The following is a 22,231-nucleotide window of genomic DNA, read 5'->3' on the forward strand; positions in this document are numbered from 1 at the left end:
GATCTCTCTTGGTGATGGCATACTGTCGGTCTTTTTGACTGTTTTGACCTCCTCTTCTTTTCCCAGTCCAACGACCTCGGCCTTTGACCTCTGTTCTGCTTCTTCTCTCCCTTCAGCTGCTTTGTTAGTGATTGCTCCCCAGTCAGGAAGTGTGGGGTATGCCAGCCTCATTCTAGCAATCATCCTTTTCCAAGCAGTCTGCCACCATGGAGTGTCAAGTTCATTCTGCATCAGCATTCGTTCTCATAGTGCTTGGGTTAACAGCATCTTCACAAGGTCCACATACCTCAGTCCATTTCAAACCGAGCTTGTTGCTGTAAATAGCTTCTGAGTCTCGTCCTGTGGGTTTGTATGTGGCATCGATGTTCCCCACTGCTCTGCCCTTTTCTGGGTCTGGAAGTGCAGCAGCCACAATTCAGAGTTCCTCTAAGTATCAAGGTTGTTCCACCCATATGGACCCTCCTTCTCCAGGAAAACTGAAGCATTGGCAGGTTGAGGGCTTCTTGACTCCCCAGTCTGGCCTTGGATCTTGTTGTTATATTTCTCATCAAGGTTCCTCACTGTGACTCCTTTTTATCTGAAAAGAATGGATAAAACGAAAGTCTCTTTACATTTTCTCTTACAATTTGAAATTGACTTGTGCAGGCCTTATCTTCCTCTTTCTGTTTCTAATTTGTAGTTTGTATAGCATTAAGGACTGCAGGTTCTGTGGCAGATTTTCTTTGCTGTTTTTTGTTGCTCTGCCCCTCTCTACCACTTGTTGAACAGGATCCAGTCTACCCCCTTTCGCTTCTTCGAACTGCTTTCTGGTTTCTTCTAGAATTGAAACACTGCATGAGTCAAAATACCCATTGTCAATTTTGACAACCATTGTATCTGTTCAATTTGTTCATTACTCAAATTCAAACTTTTTTCCAAGGTTCCACTCAATTCAGGGACCACATCTGGTTTACCACAGCAATTCCCCATTCTATTTAAGCAATTCTTCTTTGCAGAAAGGAAAACGATAGAAACTCACAATCAGTTAATTCAGTCAGTTAATTGTATTAACTTGATGTAGCTAACTTAATATTACAATCAATTAATCAGTTCGTCCAACGAACTCTTGATTATTCATTTATTCTAAGAAAAGGGTATCTTCCATGGCCATGGAAGAATAATTATTTCTTAGCATGTACAGCGCTTTCAGCATGTAACAAGATCAAAAATCGTATGAGAGACTTTGTTTTGCAAGCAGTGAAGTCAAAACAAATACATATTGTGCACAAGTTGTATTAACTAAATCACGAACATAACTAAACTAAACAAACATACATACATGTATACATAAATAGGTGAATGATAGGATGAAATTGGAAACCGGAAATGGAACTATGGAGGAGATCCATGTTACTATGAAAAGAACCATCAATATTATCATTTTCAAAGCCCCTTCTTAAATGTATACTTGCATGGCTTTGCAGTGGACACAATTCTTGGAAGTTGTTGCAAACTGAAATCGTTGACGGTTCAGTAAGTGTCAAATGTTGAAGTTGCAATCGTTTTCTTCTCCGTATGATGAACTTGCATGGGTAGTTCGACTCTGTTCTGGTTGGAGGTTTTCTGTCTCTCCATGAGCACATTGCTGAGCACATGCAGATTGTGTGACCTGCCGGCCCTGGGCTGGAGAGGCCATGCAGGCAACCAAGGAGTGAGGAAGTTGGCGTAGTTGGTTGCCCACTCAGTGATGGTAAAGTGGTAGTTTTCTTCTGAGTTGAAATGAAGAAAATACAGTCTGACTCTGTTAGGAGAGTGAAGGCATAGCAGGCTGTGGCCACAGCCTGCCGGGGCCCATGGGCCCCAGTGGGGGTCCCCCCCAGACATCAACCAGCAGTCGAGAAGCAGGAGCAAGAGAGAGCTGATCTTGTGATCAGTGATTTTTAACATGAAGATGTCACACCCTCTGGGGGTCTGTGAGCCAATAAGAAGTGTTTCCTTTGGATTGAAAATTTTACGACCCTTTGTGTTAGAGCAGGACATTTGAATCTGTAATTTCATTGGGTGTTTAAGAAAAAGAATCTTCAAGATTTCCCATGCGTCCCCAAGTTAGCAAAATGTAATTTAAATTAACAAATGGGGAACGAAGATTGGAGTTTATAGAGATCAAATATGCCACACATATTTGTATGCAAAGTCTGAAACATGAACCCATTAGATTTACCCATTTACAAGAAAACATAGGCCAAAACAATATCAGAAGGAAAATCATGAGATGTGAAAATTAGATACGTTTATACATTTCTCAAGTGGTTATATATATAGGTCCTTCTAAAAAAATTAGCATATTGTGATAAAGTTCATTCAAATATTGTTCACAAAGTTCAAGGTCTGGAATCGGTCCTTCTCCACAATCTTCCTCAGGGTCCGTTCACCTCTTCTCGTTGTGCAGCGTTTTTTGCCACACTTTTTCCTTCCCACAGACTTCCCACTGAGGTGCCTTGATACAGCACTCTGGGAACAGCCTATTTGTTCAGAAATTTCTTTCTGTCTTACCCTCTTGCTTGAGGGTGTCAATGAAGGCCTTCTGGACAGCAGTCAGGTCGCCAGTCTTACCCATGATTGCGGTTTTGAGTAATGAAACGGGCTGGGAGTTTTTAAAAGCCTCAGGAATCTTTTGCAGGTGTTTATAATTAATTAGTTGATTCAGATGATTAGGTTAATAGCTTGTTTAGAGACCCTTTTCATGATATGCTAATTTTTTGAGACAGGAATTTTGGGTTTTCATGAGCTGTATGCCAAAATCATCAGTATTAAAACAATAAAAGACCTGAAATATTTCAGTTGGTGTGCAATGAATCTAAAATATATGAAAGTTTAATTTTTATCATTACATTATGGAAAATAATTAACTTGATCACAATATGCTAATTTTTTGAGAAGGACCTGTAGAATATATAGGATTAACAGGGTTTATTTCTGCTTCTCAGGAGAATTAAGTGTCACATCTCTCAGGAATTTACTTTTTGAGGTCGTAAAAATCCTTATCTATGTAACAGGACACTGAGTTCTGCCAGTGGTGTTAGTTTCAGGGGAAGTTGGCCACATATCTTAGTTGGGAGAGTGAGTTTGCCGGACTATGCGTTAAATATAATTAATAATTTGTGTGTGATTGGTCCAGACGCTACATATAATAAAATAATATACTACTACAGTTCCTCGAGGTTATTCCCTGAATACTTACTATACAATACAATATTTCCCCTATCACACATGATTTCAATCACACATGAGCACACAGGTCTTTAGCATCTATACGCTCTCATCGTCCTTCTCAGGAGTACGCTGGTCCGACACAGGATCATTAATACTGTGGGTATTAATAAAGTATATGTTTATTTACACAAAATAAAGCATTACAGCCTCACCACGACAGACTCTAGTCTGTCTCTGCGGTGGTCTTTTGAGCTTAGAGTCTTTCGTACTTCTATTTCTCAGCTGCGCAGCATATACCTGACACGACTCCCAAGTTACTCTTTGCAGGAATGAAGTTTTATTCACGGCTGGGAGATCACTAGTCACAACAACCATAAATCATTAAAATCATACAGTTGAGTAAAAATCATTGACTATGTTTACATGCAGCCAATATTTGGGTTATGGTCGGGTTAAGGTCACTATTCGGGTTTCTGAAACATTAGGAATAACCCGTTTACATGCGTGAGCAGAGAGAGTTACTCCTGTATACATGGAATTGCAATATCCCGATGTAAACGGCGACACACGGTTAGCGTCTGGACGTACGGACAACCTTAAGACCCAATATGCGTAATTTCCGAGTCTTCTTCCTGTATCCAAAGACAACAATAACAGCAGCAGCACGCGGATAATGAATAGTTCAGGGCAGATAGCGATCGCCTTTGTTTTACTGTGTTAAGCACTTTTGGGTAAGTCCACATGGTCTCTGACCTGAAAATCCATAGTTTGCATTTTTATTTTTTTTACATTTTATGTTGAAAATACCTTTTTGACCACTTCTGAGGCCATTACATATATGTTAAAGGGATTGTGATAGAAATATTTTAAGGCACGTAACACTTCCTGGACTTTTTAATATAAATTCCTTTATTCTTATACAACGCACCATCATTTATGAGACACACTAAGAACTTTAAAAAAAGTAAAAAAATAACATTAAAAATTTAGAAACAAAAACCTACACAGACAAAAACAAATAGTAAAATCAATTACCATCCATCCTTATTAGTAGGATTTTTTAATTCCCCCAGAATCAATTCCTTACGATATCAAAAAAGAGCTACAATAAATCATTTGCAGTGTCTACAGACAACATATTGCGTTTAAAGTTTTACTTGGAAATACAAATCTCAGTATATCTATATGCATTTAGGACATCTGTGAGGGAAATGCAGTTAATTGTACACAACATATATCAAGTTGCCAATCACACTGAATAGAATAACAAACTATTTCTCACTATTAATGTACAGTACTGATGGTACAGATGCCAGGGAAAATGGCTTTTCAGCTACACAGGACTTAAACATTCCCTCCACATTAAATGTAATTTGCACCTAAAGACAGATATTGGGCCATCTGCCTTGTCTAGCCCAAACATACATAAGTTTGTCTATGTTTGTACAGTAATGTTGTATGCAACAGGTCCTTTAAAAGTGAAGCCCAGGTAAAATGTGACATTCTCATTGTTATGGGGTACTGAGGATGACTTGAGAGCTGGGATATGAAATTTCATTCCTTTGGGACCCTCTAGAAAAACCTTCTCATCCTCCGTCCAGCCTGTGACACATCTCAGCAATTTAGAGATTTCTGGCATTTTCCATACTTCTCCGCTAAACCATTTCAGGCGTTTTTCTGAAACAGACAGCAGTTTTGTGATTTTTTCAACCTTGCTCTTGTGGACAAACTTTTCAAATCCAGTCCCATTGCTCAGGAAGAAATGAGTGTAGATCCTCTTTTTCCTTGGAGGGATGTCCTTCAGTTTCTTGTCGTAGTTTCTCTGGAGATGTTCAACAGCAGAGAGAACAGTTTCATACTTGTGTTCTTTTTCCACTTCTGTGTCATGCTCTTCTGGCCAGAAAAGTAGGATGAGTAAGAAAAGAGCACTTGGCAAGCTTCTCAGTTTCTCTTTAGGGAATTGGTGACTCAGTCTTTGTAGATCCTGAAATGCAGCAAGCTTAGAAGACTGAGTTGAGAGGCAACTTAAAGCAAAGTGGGATGCTATGTACTTGACCAAGTCTGCTGGTAGCATTTGTGCCCTCATAGGATTGCTTGGGTAAAGTGAAATAATTCGCTCCAGAACACTCACAGGGTTGCCATCTTTCTGGTTTGTTAGGAGGGAAAAAATAGTTGTGATGTTTCCCCCACCATGATAATAAATCAACATGCGTTTCATGAGAGGACTTAAGTTCCCTTGGTTTTGATCTGTAATAAGAGAAGCACCACTGAAATATTTGCCATAAGCAAAAGACTTATTCACCAGCCAGTGCATTGGATGCTTTATGGTCCTCTCAGCAGTGTCAGATGTCTTCTCCTCATCGGTTTTCAGGTCAGTCTGGAAGTAACTCAAGTCTTCCGAAATCCATTCCAGTGCTTCCAGCATTATATTTTGGAGGTTTTTCAGCTTCCAATGATAATGTTCCCATGGTTCTTCTATCTCAACAGGAATGTAATCTGTAAGGAGGTATTTAATTAATTCTGAAGACTTTCTTTTTGAGAACACACGAAGAGTACGCATTAGATTCAGCAATGCACATCCTACTTCTACTAATCCAACAAATCCAGCATTGTTCATGGTCTCATTGTCCTCAACTGCTGCATTCTTGCATTCCTGGAAACATTCAATGGCTTTTAGTGCCGTTTCCAAAGCATCTACTGTATTTTCAGGTGTTTTTTCATCCTGCTCCATTGCTTTACATTTTGCTGCGAACCACTGCCTGTACACCTGACCTCTGGTATCAAGAATGTAGGAATTCTTCGGCCTTTTTTCTACTGCAGTTTTTGCCCACTTTTCTGCTTCTTCAAATCTGTCATGTTTGTAATTGAGACGAGCAAGTTGTTGAGCAAAAAATGCATCCTCATTAAAACGCTTGTAAGCCGCTTTTAGAAGCTCAATGGCTTTATCTGGACACTCTTTCTCTCTCACATGCTCAATTAGGGGAGAGAAAAAGCTGTCAAATTTATCACCTTTGCTGATCCTGTGGCGTGTCATGAACAGATCTCGCAAGAACTTCATGTACTGATCTTTACCAAACCTATGCTCAAAGAGCACATCGTTGTTGAGAAGATCCAAAGCAAGATCACTTTGTTGTTTTTTGTCACCCAGAAATTGTTGAAGGATTTCCTTTGCGACTAGTGGATGAATGATTCTGATGGAGTTAATGTAGGTGTTTTCATCCCTCAAGTGTATTAAGACCAATTTAGCTTGCTCACTTAGAGAAGTCTCAAAGGCATGTCGTCGAAACCTATCCACACAGATGGACAGAGCTAGGAGAGCTTCACAATGTGACTGAGAGATGAAAGAGTTCTGCACGTAAGTGTTGAGCAATGCCACATTCAGAACAAGCTTAGTAACCACAGAGTTGTGGTCAATGTCTTGCAGTAAATGCTTGACAAACTTCTTCACATATTCAGCAATTTTGTGGCTCTCGAATTCCTCACTCATCAGAACAAATGTTAGAATGAATTCTGGCTTGAACTGCTCTTCCAGTCTTTGTCGTTTTTTGGAAAACTGCTTTTTTTCGGTCTCTGAAAGTTTATGAGTAATAGAAACATTCTGTTGAGGTGATTCCTTGGACATCTTCTCTGGATTGTGCGATCGCCTACAACTTAGCAGAATGAAGCAGAGAGTTCCACGTGCTATTTTCTTGGTATTGACAGCCACTTCCAATTCATTCTTTACATCTTCTAAATACTCTTGATCACAGTCTTCAAACAGCAGGAGAACAGGTAGGCATTTTTGGGGATCTTTTTCTTCGTATTCCCGAAGCCAAACGGCATCTTCTGAAACAACCGATGCAGATTTTGAATGATTTACAACGGCACACCTTAGATCCCTTCGATTATTCCACAGTACCTGCCTTGCCACTGTACTGCCACCACTGCCAGGATGATGGTATATGTTGATGCAGCTGATGGGTGCCCGATCCAAACTCCAACAAACACAGTCTTTGACCATATTGTTGACTTCATTGTAAGCATCTCTTTGAATAACCTCCCCAATGATTTTTTTATCTGCAAGCCAGAGATTCATCCAAGTTACTTTTCCTCCATGGTAAAACTGCTGCTCAATCTTCTCCTTTTCAGATTCCATGACATCGGGACTAGTTTCTTCACAGTGGTTTAGACTCAGAATCTCCAATGAACATCTTGTTTCCTCCTCTCGAGTATCAAGGAAACACTCCCCTTTGACATGGATCGGTAATCGTTTGGTGGCCCTTGTAGTGGTTGGCTGGACCTGTTGGAGGGTTGCATTTACCTGACTTATTGTCATCCCAACAACACTTGAACTGTTTACTGTTTCCATGTCACAGGATCCTAGAGCAAACCTCTGCCAGTCCTTGAAATTCTCCTCCGATTCAGCAAGGCAGATAATGTCTTCATGTCCTTCCATATCAGTGAAGAACTCATAGAACGTGTTGAGGAATGGTATGTCAACAAGGGAAGTAAGAAGGAAGATCACTTGAAAGGTTCCTTTTGGCAAGATATCTTTGCAGATCAATGACACACAATCTTTTAGAAGAGTTCTTTTTGTTTTGACCCAGGTCTTCTCATCACAGGGAGGCTCGTTGCCTTTGAAATCGCTCCGGCCATTGCAAAATATCCAGCTGGTTTGATCAAACAGGCGCAGATGACTCTCGAGGTCACGGATGCTCAAGCCGCTGGGAATTTTGTAGTTCTGCATGAAATGGCGGTTCACTGCATGGTGCTTATTGTATTCATGGCATAACCCAGACACATTGGAAGCTGGATCAAAGTCAAACACACAGAAGATGTTCATGTTCAGCAAAAAATCAATGTGTTGCAGATCCTTCTCCTGAAATCGATTGGTGACAAGTATGTGCCATTTTTCCTTGTCCATTATTTTCTTTCCACCTGTTATGAGCATTTTGAGCTTTTTTCCCAGGTTCTGGCACAGTTTTGGTGCTGTGAAATTATCAGTTTTCTCTGCCTCTTCTCTCTTAGCATCCCTAAAATTGATCTGTTGGTAGAACTCATTCAGGTCAGCCACTGGTTCTGTTTTAGAACCCACTCTCCGATAAGCAGTCTTCCTCTCTAACTGAACTTTGTTTGCCTTCTCATTAAAATTTGGCAGGCTAACGGAGAACACCTTGTTCTTCACTATGCTCACTGCTGGCTTAATATCAACCTCCACAACATAGTGTTCCACATTGCTGTTTGAACAAACTACTTTAACAAACTGAGGTTCACCAATACATAGTCGTACAAGTTCACTATCAGAGCTAGAGAAACTCCTCTCAATGTAATCTAATGAATCATAGTATACATCTTTTTCCTCGACAGGAACACCAATGATTTCACCATGTACATAACCAGTGTCACCTCTACTGTCCATGACACCAAAATGTATTGTGCCATTTGTACGAACATTCATACAACCAGTAGCAAATTTCAGCACTTCCTTTGCGAACTTGGCCTGTAGTCTTTGGCGGTCCAGTGTTGCAGCAGTGGCAAATGACTTGTACTCATGACATGGAGTAATAAAATCACTAACCCCTGATTCTGGTAAGAGTACACTGTTCTTAACATATGTAAAATCAACACCTTTCATATCAAAAGGTCGTAGTTTAGAATCTCTCTTTGTTGTTACCACAAGTACAGAATCTTCTTCCTTGTTGTTCTCTTCATTGACATCGGCTCTTGTGTCAATACTTTTTTTTGAATCTCTCTTTGTTGTTACCACAAGTACAGAATCTTCTTCCTTGTTGTTCTCTTCATTGACATCAGCTCTTGTGTCAATACTTTTAATTGCACTTGCTCCATTGTCATTTTTCCCAGAAGACTGTTTGTGTAAATTATCATGTTGTCGTTGGGCTTTTTGTGAATTAATTACTAACTCATCTCTTTTTTTGATTATCAAAAGCGCAGGCCCGGATTTCATTCCAGTCTCTTTTTTCAGATATTCTTCAGATAGTTCACGTAGGATCCGACCATCTACTTCTTCTTCATAAAGTTTTTCGATGTATGTTTCTTTAATTCCTATTGATCTTAACCAGTTGCTCACCATAGACTCATTCCATGTCGCCAGTGGAGGATCCTCTGGCTTTTCTGCAAACCAAAAAATAGCCCAAGGTTAAATATTTTACTTTAAAACATTAACTGTTAAGTGTTATACAACAACATTATACTTGCCCATTGTTTAATGTCTTCTAATGATCATTCACAGTACAAATGCAGACACCTTTACATTGCAGACCTTGAAGAACAGAAATTACATTGTTAAAGCAGAGACATTTTAAAGCCATCAACAATACATTTATCTGTATTTTGTCAGGCAAAAACTGGGATGCATTTCAGATTAATTTCATTATGAAATAAATGCACAACAAGGGGTTTAAACAGACAGGTCTATTCATTTATTTAACAGTTTTTTGCTATTGCATCACATCTGCATTAACAAGGTGCATGCTATAGATACATAAAATAGGCATAACCATAATTAGAAATTCTAAACAAAGTATGAAAATCATAAATTTTCAATATCAATTATTCGGGTGATTGCATGGACATGCTGTGACGATCTGCGGCGGGAGTGCCCGCTTGAGCCTCTGGAGGGCACTCCTTCCTAGTTTATTGTTTCCATTATGTTTCACCCTGGACTGATTATGGTTTATTTGTTGCACCTGTTTTAGAATGAGCGTCCCTGATTTAAGCCTGAGTTTTCCCTTTGTTCGGGGCTCAGTATTGTAAGTGTTTGTATGTGTCTGACTGCATTACCTAGCCTTGTTCCAGTTTCCTTGTATTCTAGTGTTTCGGTTCCTTGATTATCTGCCTGTTCCCGGTTTCCCGTTTGCCTTATCCCTGCACGGATTTGATGTTTGTTTGGACTGCTTACCTGGTTTTGACCCCTGCCTGTTTCCTTGTACCTGTCTCTGGATTCTCCTCTTAATAAAGCCCGCGTTTGGATCACCTCTGTCCATGTTCCATGTGCAGTTTCATGACAGAATACTGAGCCACAACTGATCCAGCGGCTGAGAGGAACACGGACCTCGATATGGATCCCACAGCGCAGATCGTAAGCCTCCGTCAAGGAGAACGTCCTCTCAAGGTTTTTGTGACAGATTTTTTGAAGCTCTCTCGTCAGTCCTACTTGAATGATTTCTGTTTGATGATGCTCTTTCGGGGAGGACTGTCTGAACCGCTCGGCTCTGCTATACCATTTCCGTGTTCAAGCTGGACTCTAACCCAATATATTGACCTGGCCCTTTCCATGAGCGGTTCGGCTTTTACTGTGGATTTTTTGAAACTTTAGCTTCACAAAGGACCCGACGATTCGCCACTTTACAAGGTACCCACTGAATCCACGCATCAATTGTCTCCCGGTGAACCAGCGCATCACACGTGCTCCGCCGAGTTTGCGCTACATGAAAGCCCAGTTGAACCAGCGCTTCGTAAAGGGTCCGCCGTATCCACGCAACATGTGAATCCCGACGTTCTAACACTTCACGTAAGCTCCGTTATATTCCTGCCTCAAGAGTTTTCTACTGAGTCTGAGCGCGTGCCAGCTGAATCAAGTGAGTCAAGTGAGTCAAGTGCCGCCGAGTCAAGTGAGTCAAGTGCCGCCGAGTCAAGTGAGTCAAGTGCCGCCGAGTCAAGTGAGTCAAGAGCCGCCGAGTCAAGTGAGTCAAGTGCCGCCGAGTCAAGTGAGTCAAGTGCCGCCGAGTCAAGTGCCGCCGAGTCAAGTGAGTCAAGTGCCGCCGAGTCAAGTGAGTCAAGTGCCGCCGAGTCAAGTGAGTCAAGTGCCGCCGAGTCAAGTGAGTCAAGTGCCGCCGAGTCAAGTGAGTCAAGTGCCGCCGAGTCAAGTGAGTCAAGTGCCGCCGAGTCAAGTGAGTCAAGTGCCGCCGAGTCAAGTGCCGCCGAGTCAAGTGAGTCAAGTGCCGCCGAGTCAAGTGAGTCAAGTGCCGCCGAGTCAAGTGAGTCAAGTGCCGCCGAGTCAAGTGCCGCCGAGTCAAGTGCCGCCGAGTCAAGTGCCGCCGAGTCAAGTGCCGCCGAGTCAAGTGCCGCCGAGTCAAGTCCCGAGTCAAGTGAATCTAGTGCCGTGTCAAGTGAATCAAATGAGTCGAGCCAAATAAGTGAATCCAGTCAAGTCAGTGTATCAAGCCCAGTGACTCGCCGTCGCAGGAGGAGGAGGACTCGTTTGGTTCGCCAGGCTCCGGTGGGTGTTCCCAGACGCCTCGCCCTGCCGGCCCCGCCTCTGCGCCTCGCCCTGCCGGCCCCGCCTCTGCGCCTCGCCTTACCTGCGCCTCTAAAGCTTCGGGAGCCTTTTCCAGTAGCGGTTTCCAGCCCGGAGGCTTTAGCTTTCAATTTCCCCATGAACTTTTTTGGGGGGGGCAATAGGTACCCTAAGAGGGCCATGGAGGTGGCATCTACGTGGACCCTTGCACTACCACCTACACCTGAGAGGGTCATGGAGGTGGGGCCTACATGGACCTTTGCACAACCACCTTCGCCTGAGCTTACCATGTCACTGGTCCTGTCCAGCCCTGTGCTCCCCACGTCTTGGTCCCCTGTTAAGTGTACTCTGCCCTGGTCCTGTGTTATGTGTACTCTGTCCTGTTCTCCTGTCACTTATGCTCCAGCCTGTCTTCCTGCCAAGCATGCTCCGCCCTGGCTACTTGCGGAGCGTGCCTCCCCGTGGTCTCTTGCCCTGCTCTGGTCTCCAGGCCCCAGGTCTCTCCATGGGCCTGGCCCCCTGCCTCTCCACGGGCCTGGCCCTCCATCCCACCCCCCGTCGACCTCCCTCCGGAGCTCTTAGGAGCGTCTGGAAGCCGCTCCTTAGAGGGGGGGTTATGTGACGATCTGCGGCGGGAGTGCCCGCTTGAGCCTCTGGAGGGCACTCCTTCCTAGTTTATTGTTTCCATTATGTTTCACCCTGGACTGATTATGGTTTATTTGTTGCACCTGTTTTAGATTGAGCGTCCCTGATTTAAGCCTGAGTTTTCCCTTTGTTCGGGGCTCAGTATTGTAAGTGTTTGTATGTGTCTGACTGCATTACCTAGCCTTGTTCCAGTTTCCTTGTATTCTAGTGTTTCGGTTCCTTGATTATCTGCCTGTTCCCGGTTTCCCGTTTGCCTTATCCCTGCACGGATTTGATGTTTGTTTGGACTGCTTACCTGGTTTTGACCCCTGCCTGTTTCCTTGTACCTGTCTCTGGATTCTCCTCTTAATAAAGCCCGCGTTTGGATCACCTCTGTCCATGTTCCATGTGCAGTTTCATGACAGAATACTGAGCCACAACTGATCCAGCGGCTGAGAGGAACACGGACCTCGATATGGATCCCACAGCGCAGATCGTAAGCCTCCGTCAAGGAGAACGTCCTCTCAAGGTTTTTGTGACAGATTTTTTGGAGCTCTCTCGTCAGTCCTACTTGAATGATTTCTGTTTGATGATGCTCTTTCGGGGAGGACTGTCTGAACCGCTCGGCTCTGCTATACCATTTCCGTGTTCAAGCTGGACTCTAACCCAATATATTGACCTGGCCCTTTCCATGAGCGGTTCGGCTTTTACTGTGGATTTTTTGAAACTTTTGCTTCACAAAGGACCCGACGATTCGCCACATTACAAGGTACCCACTGAATCCACGGATCAATTGTCTCCCGGTGAACCAGCGCATCACACGTGCTCCGCCGAGTTTGCGCTACATGAAAGCCCAGTTGAACCAGCGCTTCGTAAAGGGTCCGCCGTATCCACGCAACATGTGAATCCCGACGTTCTAACACTTCACGTAAGCTCCGTTATATTCCTGCCTCAAGGGTTTTCTACTGAGTCTGAGCGCGTGCCAGCTGAATCAAGTGAGTCAAGTGAGTCAAGTGCCGCCGAGTCAAGTGAGTCAAGTGCCGCCGAGTCAAGTGAGTCAAGTGCCGCCGAGTCAAGTGAGTCAAGAGCCGCCGAGTCAAGTGAGTCAAGTGCCGCCGAGTCAAGTGAGTCAAGTGCCGCCGAGTCAAGTGAGTCAAGTGCCGCCGAGTCAAGTGAGTCAAGTGCCGCCGAGTCAAGTGAGTCAAGTGCCGCCGAGTCAAGTGAGTCAAGTGCCGCCGAGTCAAGTGAGTCAAGTGCCGCCGAGTCAAGTGAGTCAAGTGCCGCCGAGTCAAGTGAGTCAAGTGCCGCCGAGTCAAGTGAGTCAAGTGCCGCCGAGTCAAGTGCCGCCGAGTCAAGTGAGTCAAGTGCCGCCGAGTCAAGTGAGTCAAGTGCCGCCGAGTCAAGTGAGTCAAGTGCCGCCGAGTCAAGTGAGTCAAGTGCCGCCGAGTCAAGTGCCGCCGAGTCAAGTGAGTCAAGTGCCGCCGAGTCAAGTGCCGCCGAGTCAAGTGCCGCCGAGTCAAGTCCCGAGTCAAGTGAATCTAGTGCCGTGTCAAGTGAATCAAATGAGTCGAGCCAAATGAGTGAATCCAGTCAAGTCAGTGTATCAAGCCCAGTGACTCGCCGTCGCAGGAGGAGGAGGACTCGTTTGGTTCGCCAGGCTCCGGTGGGTGTTCCCAGACGCCTCGCCCTGCCGGCCCCGCCTCTGCGCCTCGCCCTGCCGGCCCCGCCTCTGCGCCTCGCCTTACCTGCGCCTCTCAAGCTTCGGGAGCCTTTTCCAGTAGCGGTTTCCAGCCCGGAGGCTTTAGCTTTCAATTTCCCCATGAACTTTTTTGGGGGGGGCAATAGGTACCCTAAGAGGGCCATGGAGGTGGCATCTACGTGGACCCTTGCACTACCACCTACACCTGAGGGGGTCATGGAGGTGGGGCCTACATGGACCTTTGCACAACCACCTTCGCCTGAGCTTACCATGTCACTGGTCCTGTCCAGCCCTGTGCTCCCCACGTCTTAGGACCAGGGCAGAGTACACTTAACAGGGGACCGTGTTATGTGTACTCTGTCCTGTTCTCCTGTCACTTATGCTCCAGCCAGTCTTCCTGCCAAGCATGCTCCGCCCTGGCTACTTGCGGAGCGTGCCTCCCCGTGGTCTCTTGCCCTGCTCTGGTCTCCAGGCCCCAGGTCTCTCCATGGGCCTGGCCCCCTGCCTCTCCACGGGCCTGGCCCTCCATCCCACCCCCCGTCGACCTCCCTCCGGAGCTCTTAGGAGCGTCTGGAAGCCGCTCCTTAGAGGGGGGGTTATGTGACGATCTGCGGCGGGAGTGCCCGCTTGAGCCTCTGGAGGGCACTCCTTCCTAGTTTATTGTTTCCATTATGTTTCACAATGGACTGATTATGGTTTATTTGTTGCACCTGTTTTAGATTGAGCGTCCCTGATTTAAGCCTGAGTTTTCCCTTTGTTCGGGGCTCAGTATTGTAAGTGTTTGTATGTGTCTGACTGCATTACCTAGCCTTGTTCCAGTTTCCTTGTATTCTAGTGTTTCGGTTCCTTGATTATCTGCCTGTTCCCGGTTTCCCGTTTGCCTTATCCCTGCACGGATTTGATGTTTGTTTGGACTGCTTACCTGGTTTTGACCCCTGCCTGTTTCCTTGTACCTGTCTCTGGATTCTCCTCTTAATAAAGCCCGCGTTTGGATCACCTCTGTCCATGTTCCATGTGCAGTTTCATGACACATGCACAGGAGTAGGGGTGTCACGATTTTCCAAATCCTTGATTCGATTACATTTTCGATTCTAAGGTCACGGTTAGATTCGATTCTCGATTTTTTTTTAAGCACAGGTTGCTGTTGCTCCTAAAAAGCTGACATCAGTTCATCGCAATCTCACACATCTCTGTTATTATCAGTGAAGCTGACTGTACAATGAATCTTTCATAGTATATATTCTACACTTTGTTTGTTATAATTAGAGGATTTGCCAGCTTACAGAATTCAGCACTGAACAAAAAGTCCGTTTTGAGCGGTGAGGAGAGTCTATCTTAAATGCTTCTGATTGGCCATAGCGTTCAAGAAATCAACACATATGTCTGTGATTGGCTAAATCGCTCAACGCTGCAAACATGTTATAAATAGAAACTCTGGCCTGTAAATCGTTTCTATTTTGTTTTAGTTGTTCTTGTTGCTTTTCTGCAACAGATGAAAAAAATGTATTAGTTTTTATATGTTTTATTCATAGATATTTCTAGTTTGCGGGAGTCCCGCGAATCGTTTTATTCTCCCGCACACACAGAGTGAGTGCAATACCGCCCGCGCTGGCACTCGGCCATCAAATCTAGTCCCGCGCCGCACTCTATTGCGTTGGGAGTGCACGTCTATAGATCAAGAGCCCTGCCCGAGGATAGTGACGGGAAATATCGGCCAAGTTAGGGCTCGGGCATAGAATCCAAGTTAGAGGACTCACAGCCTTTCAACACGTGTGTTTTTTTTCCGCGCCGTGATGAGTCGTTCATGAACGATCCGTTCATTGCCTCTGTCACGCGACAAATGAACAAAAGACTCGGAAGGTCAAGTAATTATTAATGTTCCCTGTAAATTACTTTTGACTGCATTATAATGATTTCTTAATTCAGAATATGATCAAGATTGTGTTGGTGGATGTGCTCGGGGAATTTGCCTGTTAAAAGTATAACATTTAAAGCCCCTGAAATGACTAGAAAAAAGATTAGTTAATTTTGATGAACGAGATTTAACAATAGAGTCAGTAAAACGATCCGAACTTTCCATCACGGGCGCGACATGGGGGCGTGGCAGTATCGACGATTCCATTTTTTATTTCGATTTTTGAGTTTGTGAATTAATTTCGATTTTAAATCGAAATCGTGACACCCTTACACAGGAGTATGGAGAATGTTTAGGTTACTATTGAAGGAGGGAACGGACAAGTTACGTCAGAACGAATTGGGATCTTGTCTGAGAGCCCATTCACCTTTGAGTGTAAACAAAACAAGCCAATGGACATTGGCGAGTGAGATTGGCGAGTGAGACCCCGCTCGGCGGTTTCAGCGGTGATGCGGCAATTGTGGTGACGGGACGTAACGTCTCTGTTCCCTCCATCAGGGAACGGGAGTTACAATAGTATTCATTCAGTCTTGTTCGACGTTACGTCAGAACTAAAAGTAAGAATTGGGATCCCTACCAAAACGCCACAATTGCTGACCTTTCCAGCGCCCCGAGTAAGCCTCCTGTATCCGCACCTGTTGGGACAGAAGAAAGGACAGGGCTCTGAGATAGCCAGTCACTGCTGTTTCTTTGACCCACACAGAGAGAATATTGGATAACACTGGGAAAGTGTGCCTATTCCAAATGGAAAGAGATGCTATGGAGACCCCATCCTGCCCGTAGGGAGGTAACATGTGGAGATTACACATATGGACTGACCATTTGGGCAGTGCTACCTTTGGAAGGTCTCTGGGGTAGAGCCAGCCTCGCTAAGGGTGGAAGTCAATACCGGCAGAGCAAACTCTGCCATGGGAAAGAAACAGGCTCACCGACAGGGACGCCGTACAGTGGAAGAATACACATGTGGGGAATCACAAGACATGGGCACCTAGTCTAGTAAAGGGGCTGACATTCTGGGCATACACACGAGTGCTAGACCTAGCATCAGGTCTCTGCCGCGTATAACTGCCGAGGCAGCTGGAGGAACTCTATCAGGATTCACCAGGTGGGGAACTCACCTGGGGAGCAATATAGGCGTTTGTATCCCATCCTTGAAGGCGAATGGCACAACAAGCAAGACACAGAGTGAGTCCCCTACTTTACTAGCTACTTGTAGCCAGTACATGGGATGGAACTGGAAACGGAGATTCTAAAACCTCGCAAACGTGTTAGGTGTCGCCCAGCCTGCAGCTCTACAAATGTCTGCCAGCGCCCAGGAGGCGGCAACACTCTTAGTCGAGTGAGTCCTCACTCCGAGGGGGCACGGCTTGTCTTGATACTGATACGCTAAGACGATGGCATTCACTATCCAGTGGGCCCACCTCTTCTTGGAGACCTTTCCCTTCTGACGTAACAGACAAAGAGCTGGTCTGAGGTTGCAAAGCAATTTGCCTCAGCAGAGGTAAGGTTGGGTCAGCCTCCTCCAGGGGTAGTGCTTGCAAGTTGGTTAGGAGAACCAGCTCCAGAAGTTGGTTCAGTTCCTGAAAGGAGTGGTGGGAACTTTGGGTACGTATCTATGTTAAGGGACAGGATTTTAAGCTCTACTGACTGCAGTGGCTCGAAGGGCACTCTCTTGCAGAGCCGCTAAGACCAAGGAGAGGTCTCAAGAGGACACAAGTTGAGGCAAAAAAATCCCCTCAGGAACAGATCAGGTTGTGCTTGCCGAGAGACTTACCCTCTACTGCGTCATGATGTGCAGCAATAGCGGCGACATACACTTTCAGGGTGGAGGGAGACAGCCTTCGCTCCAACCCTTCTTGCAGGAAGGAAAGCATAGCTCTGACAGAGCATTTCCAGGGGGTCTTCTCGGTGAGAAGAGCAACACTCGATGAACAGGTTCCACTTCAAACCGTAAGCTTCATGGAGGGCGCTCTCGCTGAAGTGATGGTGTTAAATACTGTTGGGGGTAGGTCACCTAAGTCCTACTTCCTCAGGGGAATCTGCCAGGGAGGGGCTGTTAAGATGAACATCAGTTCTAAGAACCTAGTCCGAGTGGGCCAGTAAGGCGCAATCCCCAAGACTTGCTCCCCTAGACTTGCTCTTCGTCTTACATGACCTCTGTGCGTGCAGGCTAAATGTGGGAAACTCATATTTGTGTAGGCCCTGGAGGGCCGGCTGTGTGCCAGCACACGTAACCTCGGTTCCTTGAGATAATGGGAATGAGTATTGCGTAGACGGTCATGCTATGACGCACACGACTTGCCGTTCGTCAATTCAGTCGAAGTAACCTGAATCGTATGGCGAAATGAGATGCTTCTATAGGCAGATGCCCCGCCCCCTTTGACGGGCTCAGCGCTCGGTTGGGTGGGATACATCCCTATTGGTTTATGCAGATGCGCTGCTTCGCCATAGGCTTGTGCAGTTCCCACTGCTCAGCCAATAAGCGCGTGCAGAGCTCTGCACTGTTATGGCAGTGCGATAGCACTGCGTTATTGAAAAAAAGACTTCAATAAATCAGAGAAAAAGTTTTCCCCATAGCATCTAGCGACGCAATATTTGTTCCAGTTATCTCATGAAACCAAGGTTACGTTAGTAACCGAGATGTTTCTGCTGTTTGTAGTGTGTTTGTAGTGTGGACACTAGGGCTGAACGATTAATTGCATTTGCGATAATATCGCAATATGATGAAATGCGATTTTGTAACCGCAAAAGCTGCGATAATACTGGTCACGTGACACGCGAGAGAAAAGCAGTCTGCAGATCAAGCATCAACTTGGGACGCTACGCATAGGTCTGGCATACAGGAAAGAACAGTTTATTTTTTATGTATGTGATATTGTGTTATTTATTCTCTCTCCAGCAATTCTGGATCGATTCAGAGAATTTCAGAATCGAGTCTGAGCTTAGTTTTTAAACACAGATGCGTGATGACGCTGCGGGTGCTTTAGAAACAACTGTATTCTGCTTGCTTCTAATTTCTCTCTCTCTCTCACACGACACCGCTCGAACCTTCTGAAAAATATACTATAGTATAGTATAGAATAAAGTTCGGGGTTTAAGCGAATTACAAGGACAGTCGCGGGCTTCATTGCACAGGTTTTGCTGCTTTAATGTTACTCTTGCAGTAATGTTGTCTTGGCCGCCGGAATTTTCCTTACAAATGCTCCACAAAGGCATTATTTATGTCTTTTGGAATGCAGTTGGCTTATATATTAAAAATATGAAAATCACTGAGAAAGCTGCTTTCATTTTAAAATACTTACGCGCACTTTGTGAAGAGTGCTCGTGCATGCGGCTGTGAGCGACTCATTGGTTAAATGTACTTGCATCTCAAAATGCTTTTGACGCAAAATTAATGTAAACACGGTCAGTTGTATCTTAAACCAACAGGACAAACCACATTTACAATTTAAAAAGAGATATGTGCATTAGTGTGAATGCAGCTTATCGTATAGGGGGAAAATCACTCCAGCTCTTGAATGGAAAACGTTCAGACAGCCTACTTTTAAATACTGAAAGCACTCTTTGTTTATTGCTTGTAATGTTATTTTTGGGTTCCTCTTTATTTACTAGCTTTTATATTTTGAAGCTATATTAGTTTATAGCCCATTTAAAATTCTTAACATGTAATTGGTTTAATTGTTTAATTAAATAAAAAAATATATATATATTTAAAGTATGTATTTACACATGTAATTAAATACATATTTTAAGTGTTATTAAGATTAATTAATAAGAAAAAAAATATGAGCTGCCTAAAGATTCCCATCCCTACTGTACAATGATTTATTGCTTGTCTTTGTCGACTAATACAGAAGGTAAAGAACTTAAAGTAATTGCATATTAAATCGCATTCGCAATATTGGTTAAAAAAATCGCAATTAGATTATTTTCCATAATCGTTCAGCCCTAGTGGACACTACAGGAGTTCCCTGTGGCGTTGAAAGGGTTATTTAACAGTCAATTAAGAAATGCAATTGTGTAGTTGCTGATCCGGTGAAAATATTTTTTTTTGTGGTCTCAAATGAAATAAGTTCACACAGTAATTATATGCTCACATTATTAGTGCATTATAAATATAAGTTTTAAGTTAGGTCGAGTTAAACCGAGTTTTAATTTAATGCATGGTATTTCAACATTAACACGCTGTAGATTACAGTAAAGAACTGTACAATTAACAGTAAATTACTGGCAGCAGTGTTTCAAGTATTTTACCATTAATTTGCGGGACAAAGTTTTACAGTGTGGGTTGCGTGTGTCTTGGTCCGGACTCGACTGATGGGTTTTACAACATTTTCAAAAGTCTCAATTTTGGAGGGTCATAAACTCCAGAGTAGTGTGGATGGCAGGTGTAACCGTAGCAAAAGTTATGCATTTTAAAACAAAAATGCACTAGTGTAAGTGTAGGTTTTCCACAGTCTGATTATTTTTCAATAATCAAAGGTAGTGTTGATTAAGTTAAAAATAAACATATTGAATATTTTAAAATATTTTGTCAGTTCCAGTTTGAATCCAGCCTCCTATAAAGACTTCAGATGCTCCAATACCTTTCAAGAGACAGCGCCAACTACTTCGAAGACTTTTTTTCTATCCTAATCATTTTTAACATACTACTTGTATTCATTAGCTACTTCAATGGGCTCATTGTTTCTGCCTTAAATACATTATTAGCCAAATGTGTGATTGGTATGTAAATTTCTGAAATGCATCACTTTTCACAATTGTAATGTAAACATGCATTTTCTGTAAAGCTGCTTTAAAACAATATGTATTGTGAAAACTAAAGTGCTATACAAATAAATGTTTATTTAATTACATTTTATTAAAATATTATTAATTGATAGTCAACAACAACAAGTTTAAATTTCACTGGACAATGTGAAGTGGAGCGGTTCTTTTCCAGTCAGTAATTTTCCAGATGGACAGACGAAGCGATCTGAATCTGCGTCGTTGAAACAATGGATGATAACTGCCTAAAAGCAGAAGCACTACACAAAACCAGGACCAAAAGACACATTAATGGTAAGTTGTAGGCTATTCAAGTTGTATTATGCACTGTCCAGGCGTCTCCAGCCCTATTTATATAGCTCTTTTAACAATATAGATTGTTTCAAAGCAGCTTTACAGTGATCATAGGAAATTAAATATTAAATTAAATACGAAGCTTGGTAGGCTGAATTTTATTCTAGGATATATTTTGGGATTAAACAAACAAACTCACAGTTGTCGAGTCTCTCCTGCACTGGCCGGAGTTTGGCCGCCTCCTCTTTACATCCAAAGACGAATCTTCCAAAGGGACAAACCTTTGAACAATGTAAAGCTATGTGTAATACGAGTGTAAATCAAATGTATCTTACAAAATTTGTAGATTATTTGCACAATGCACATCACAAGATTTACCCATTAATCGACGAGTGTGTAAGCAACAGCACTGTGTTTTCAGCTGACTGGTCAGAGAAAAACACAACGCTCTTAACTTTCGATTTCCTGATAGGAAACGTTTCCTGTATGGGCTATAAACTATAAACATATAAACAACTATTTAAAATAATAACGATCATAAATATTAACCGAAAAGAACATTAAGCACAGTAATGTAAAATAACTAAATAATAACAATAAAAAAGCACCCAACCATAAAGCATTGTTTGCCTTTTTGTTAATTATGAAGTTTTGGTTACACTTTATTTTACAGTGTAATATTTATGCAGGCCTACTATAGGGTTAGGATTATGCTAGTAAATTGTAAAATGCATCATTTACTGCACTAAAAAAAAAAAAAAATCATCAGGTGTTCAGGTGTGGAGACAAGGAGGATTCTGGGAAGTGTAGTGCAGACGAAAACAGACGGGTGGAGACGATGACTGACAGTAACTTAAGATAAATTAAGAATATTTTTTACAGTATTTTTTTTATATTTTTTAATATTATTTATTACTATAGTAAGTGCATATAACGTAACAAGGACACTGTAAAATGAAGTATAACCCAAGTTTTCATCACAATCATTTCTCAGCTTTCAAATGTATGCAGTCCTAGTCCATACACGACATTATTACCAACACATGGTTAATATTGTGCATATGGACTCGCAGTTTGAAGAACAAGACAAGCCTCTGTGTAACCTGATCATTAAACTGATGACATCCAGTTAATGCCCACAGTGTTCAGCACTTTAGTTCCTCGTGTGATGCAATGGGGAATTGACAGAACCTGATCTGGAATAGGATACGTATTAAATATGTATTTTCACATTCACCTCACCTTTCTAATGGCGAATATGCAGAAATAGTGCAATAATAAGAAAACTCTGCTAATCCGGTATTTATGAAGACAACGTTATGATTGTGTTACTCATTTTCATGTAATCTGATGCATCATCATGTGTATTTTCTTTAATATGAAAATGTCACGTAATTTCACAATAAACATGTCATTTCTAGGGCTGGCAATCAATTAAAAACCATAGTTGCATAATACATAGATTAAACAAATCACAAATAATAACATGCATTAAAATTAGCTT

The 22,231-nt window shown here is 43.1% G+C and overlaps 1 protein-coding gene across 1 annotated transcript; it reads right to left on the reverse strand.

The window, feature by feature from the left end:
• Positions 1 to 4,080: 4,080 nt before the first annotated feature.
• On the reverse strand, positions 4,081 to 21,194 carry LOC143738600 (sterile alpha motif domain-containing protein 9-like). The gene is made up of 4 exons (XM_077230592.1): positions 21,106 to 21,194; positions 20,927 to 21,008; positions 9,388 to 9,451; positions 4,081 to 9,303 (listed from the first exon to the last, which is right to left on the reverse strand). The coding sequence occupies exons 3-4, from the start codon at positions 9,389 to 9,391 to the stop codon at positions 4,628 to 4,630; spliced, it is 4,680 nt and encodes a 1,559-aa protein (XP_077086707.1). The 5' UTR covers positions 9,392 to 9,451; positions 20,927 to 21,008; positions 21,106 to 21,194; the 3' UTR covers positions 4,081 to 4,627.
• Between the last annotated feature and the right edge of the window lie 1,037 nt (positions 21,195 to 22,231).

The sequence above is a fragment of the Siphateles boraxobius genome, unplaced genomic scaffold (genome assembly GCF_051911475.1).
Source record: "Siphateles boraxobius isolate OS27281-9 unplaced genomic scaffold, OSU_SipBor_1 15, whole genome shotgun sequence".
Classification (NCBI taxonomy): domain Eukaryota; kingdom Metazoa; phylum Chordata; class Actinopteri; order Cypriniformes; family Leuciscidae; genus Siphateles; species Siphateles boraxobius.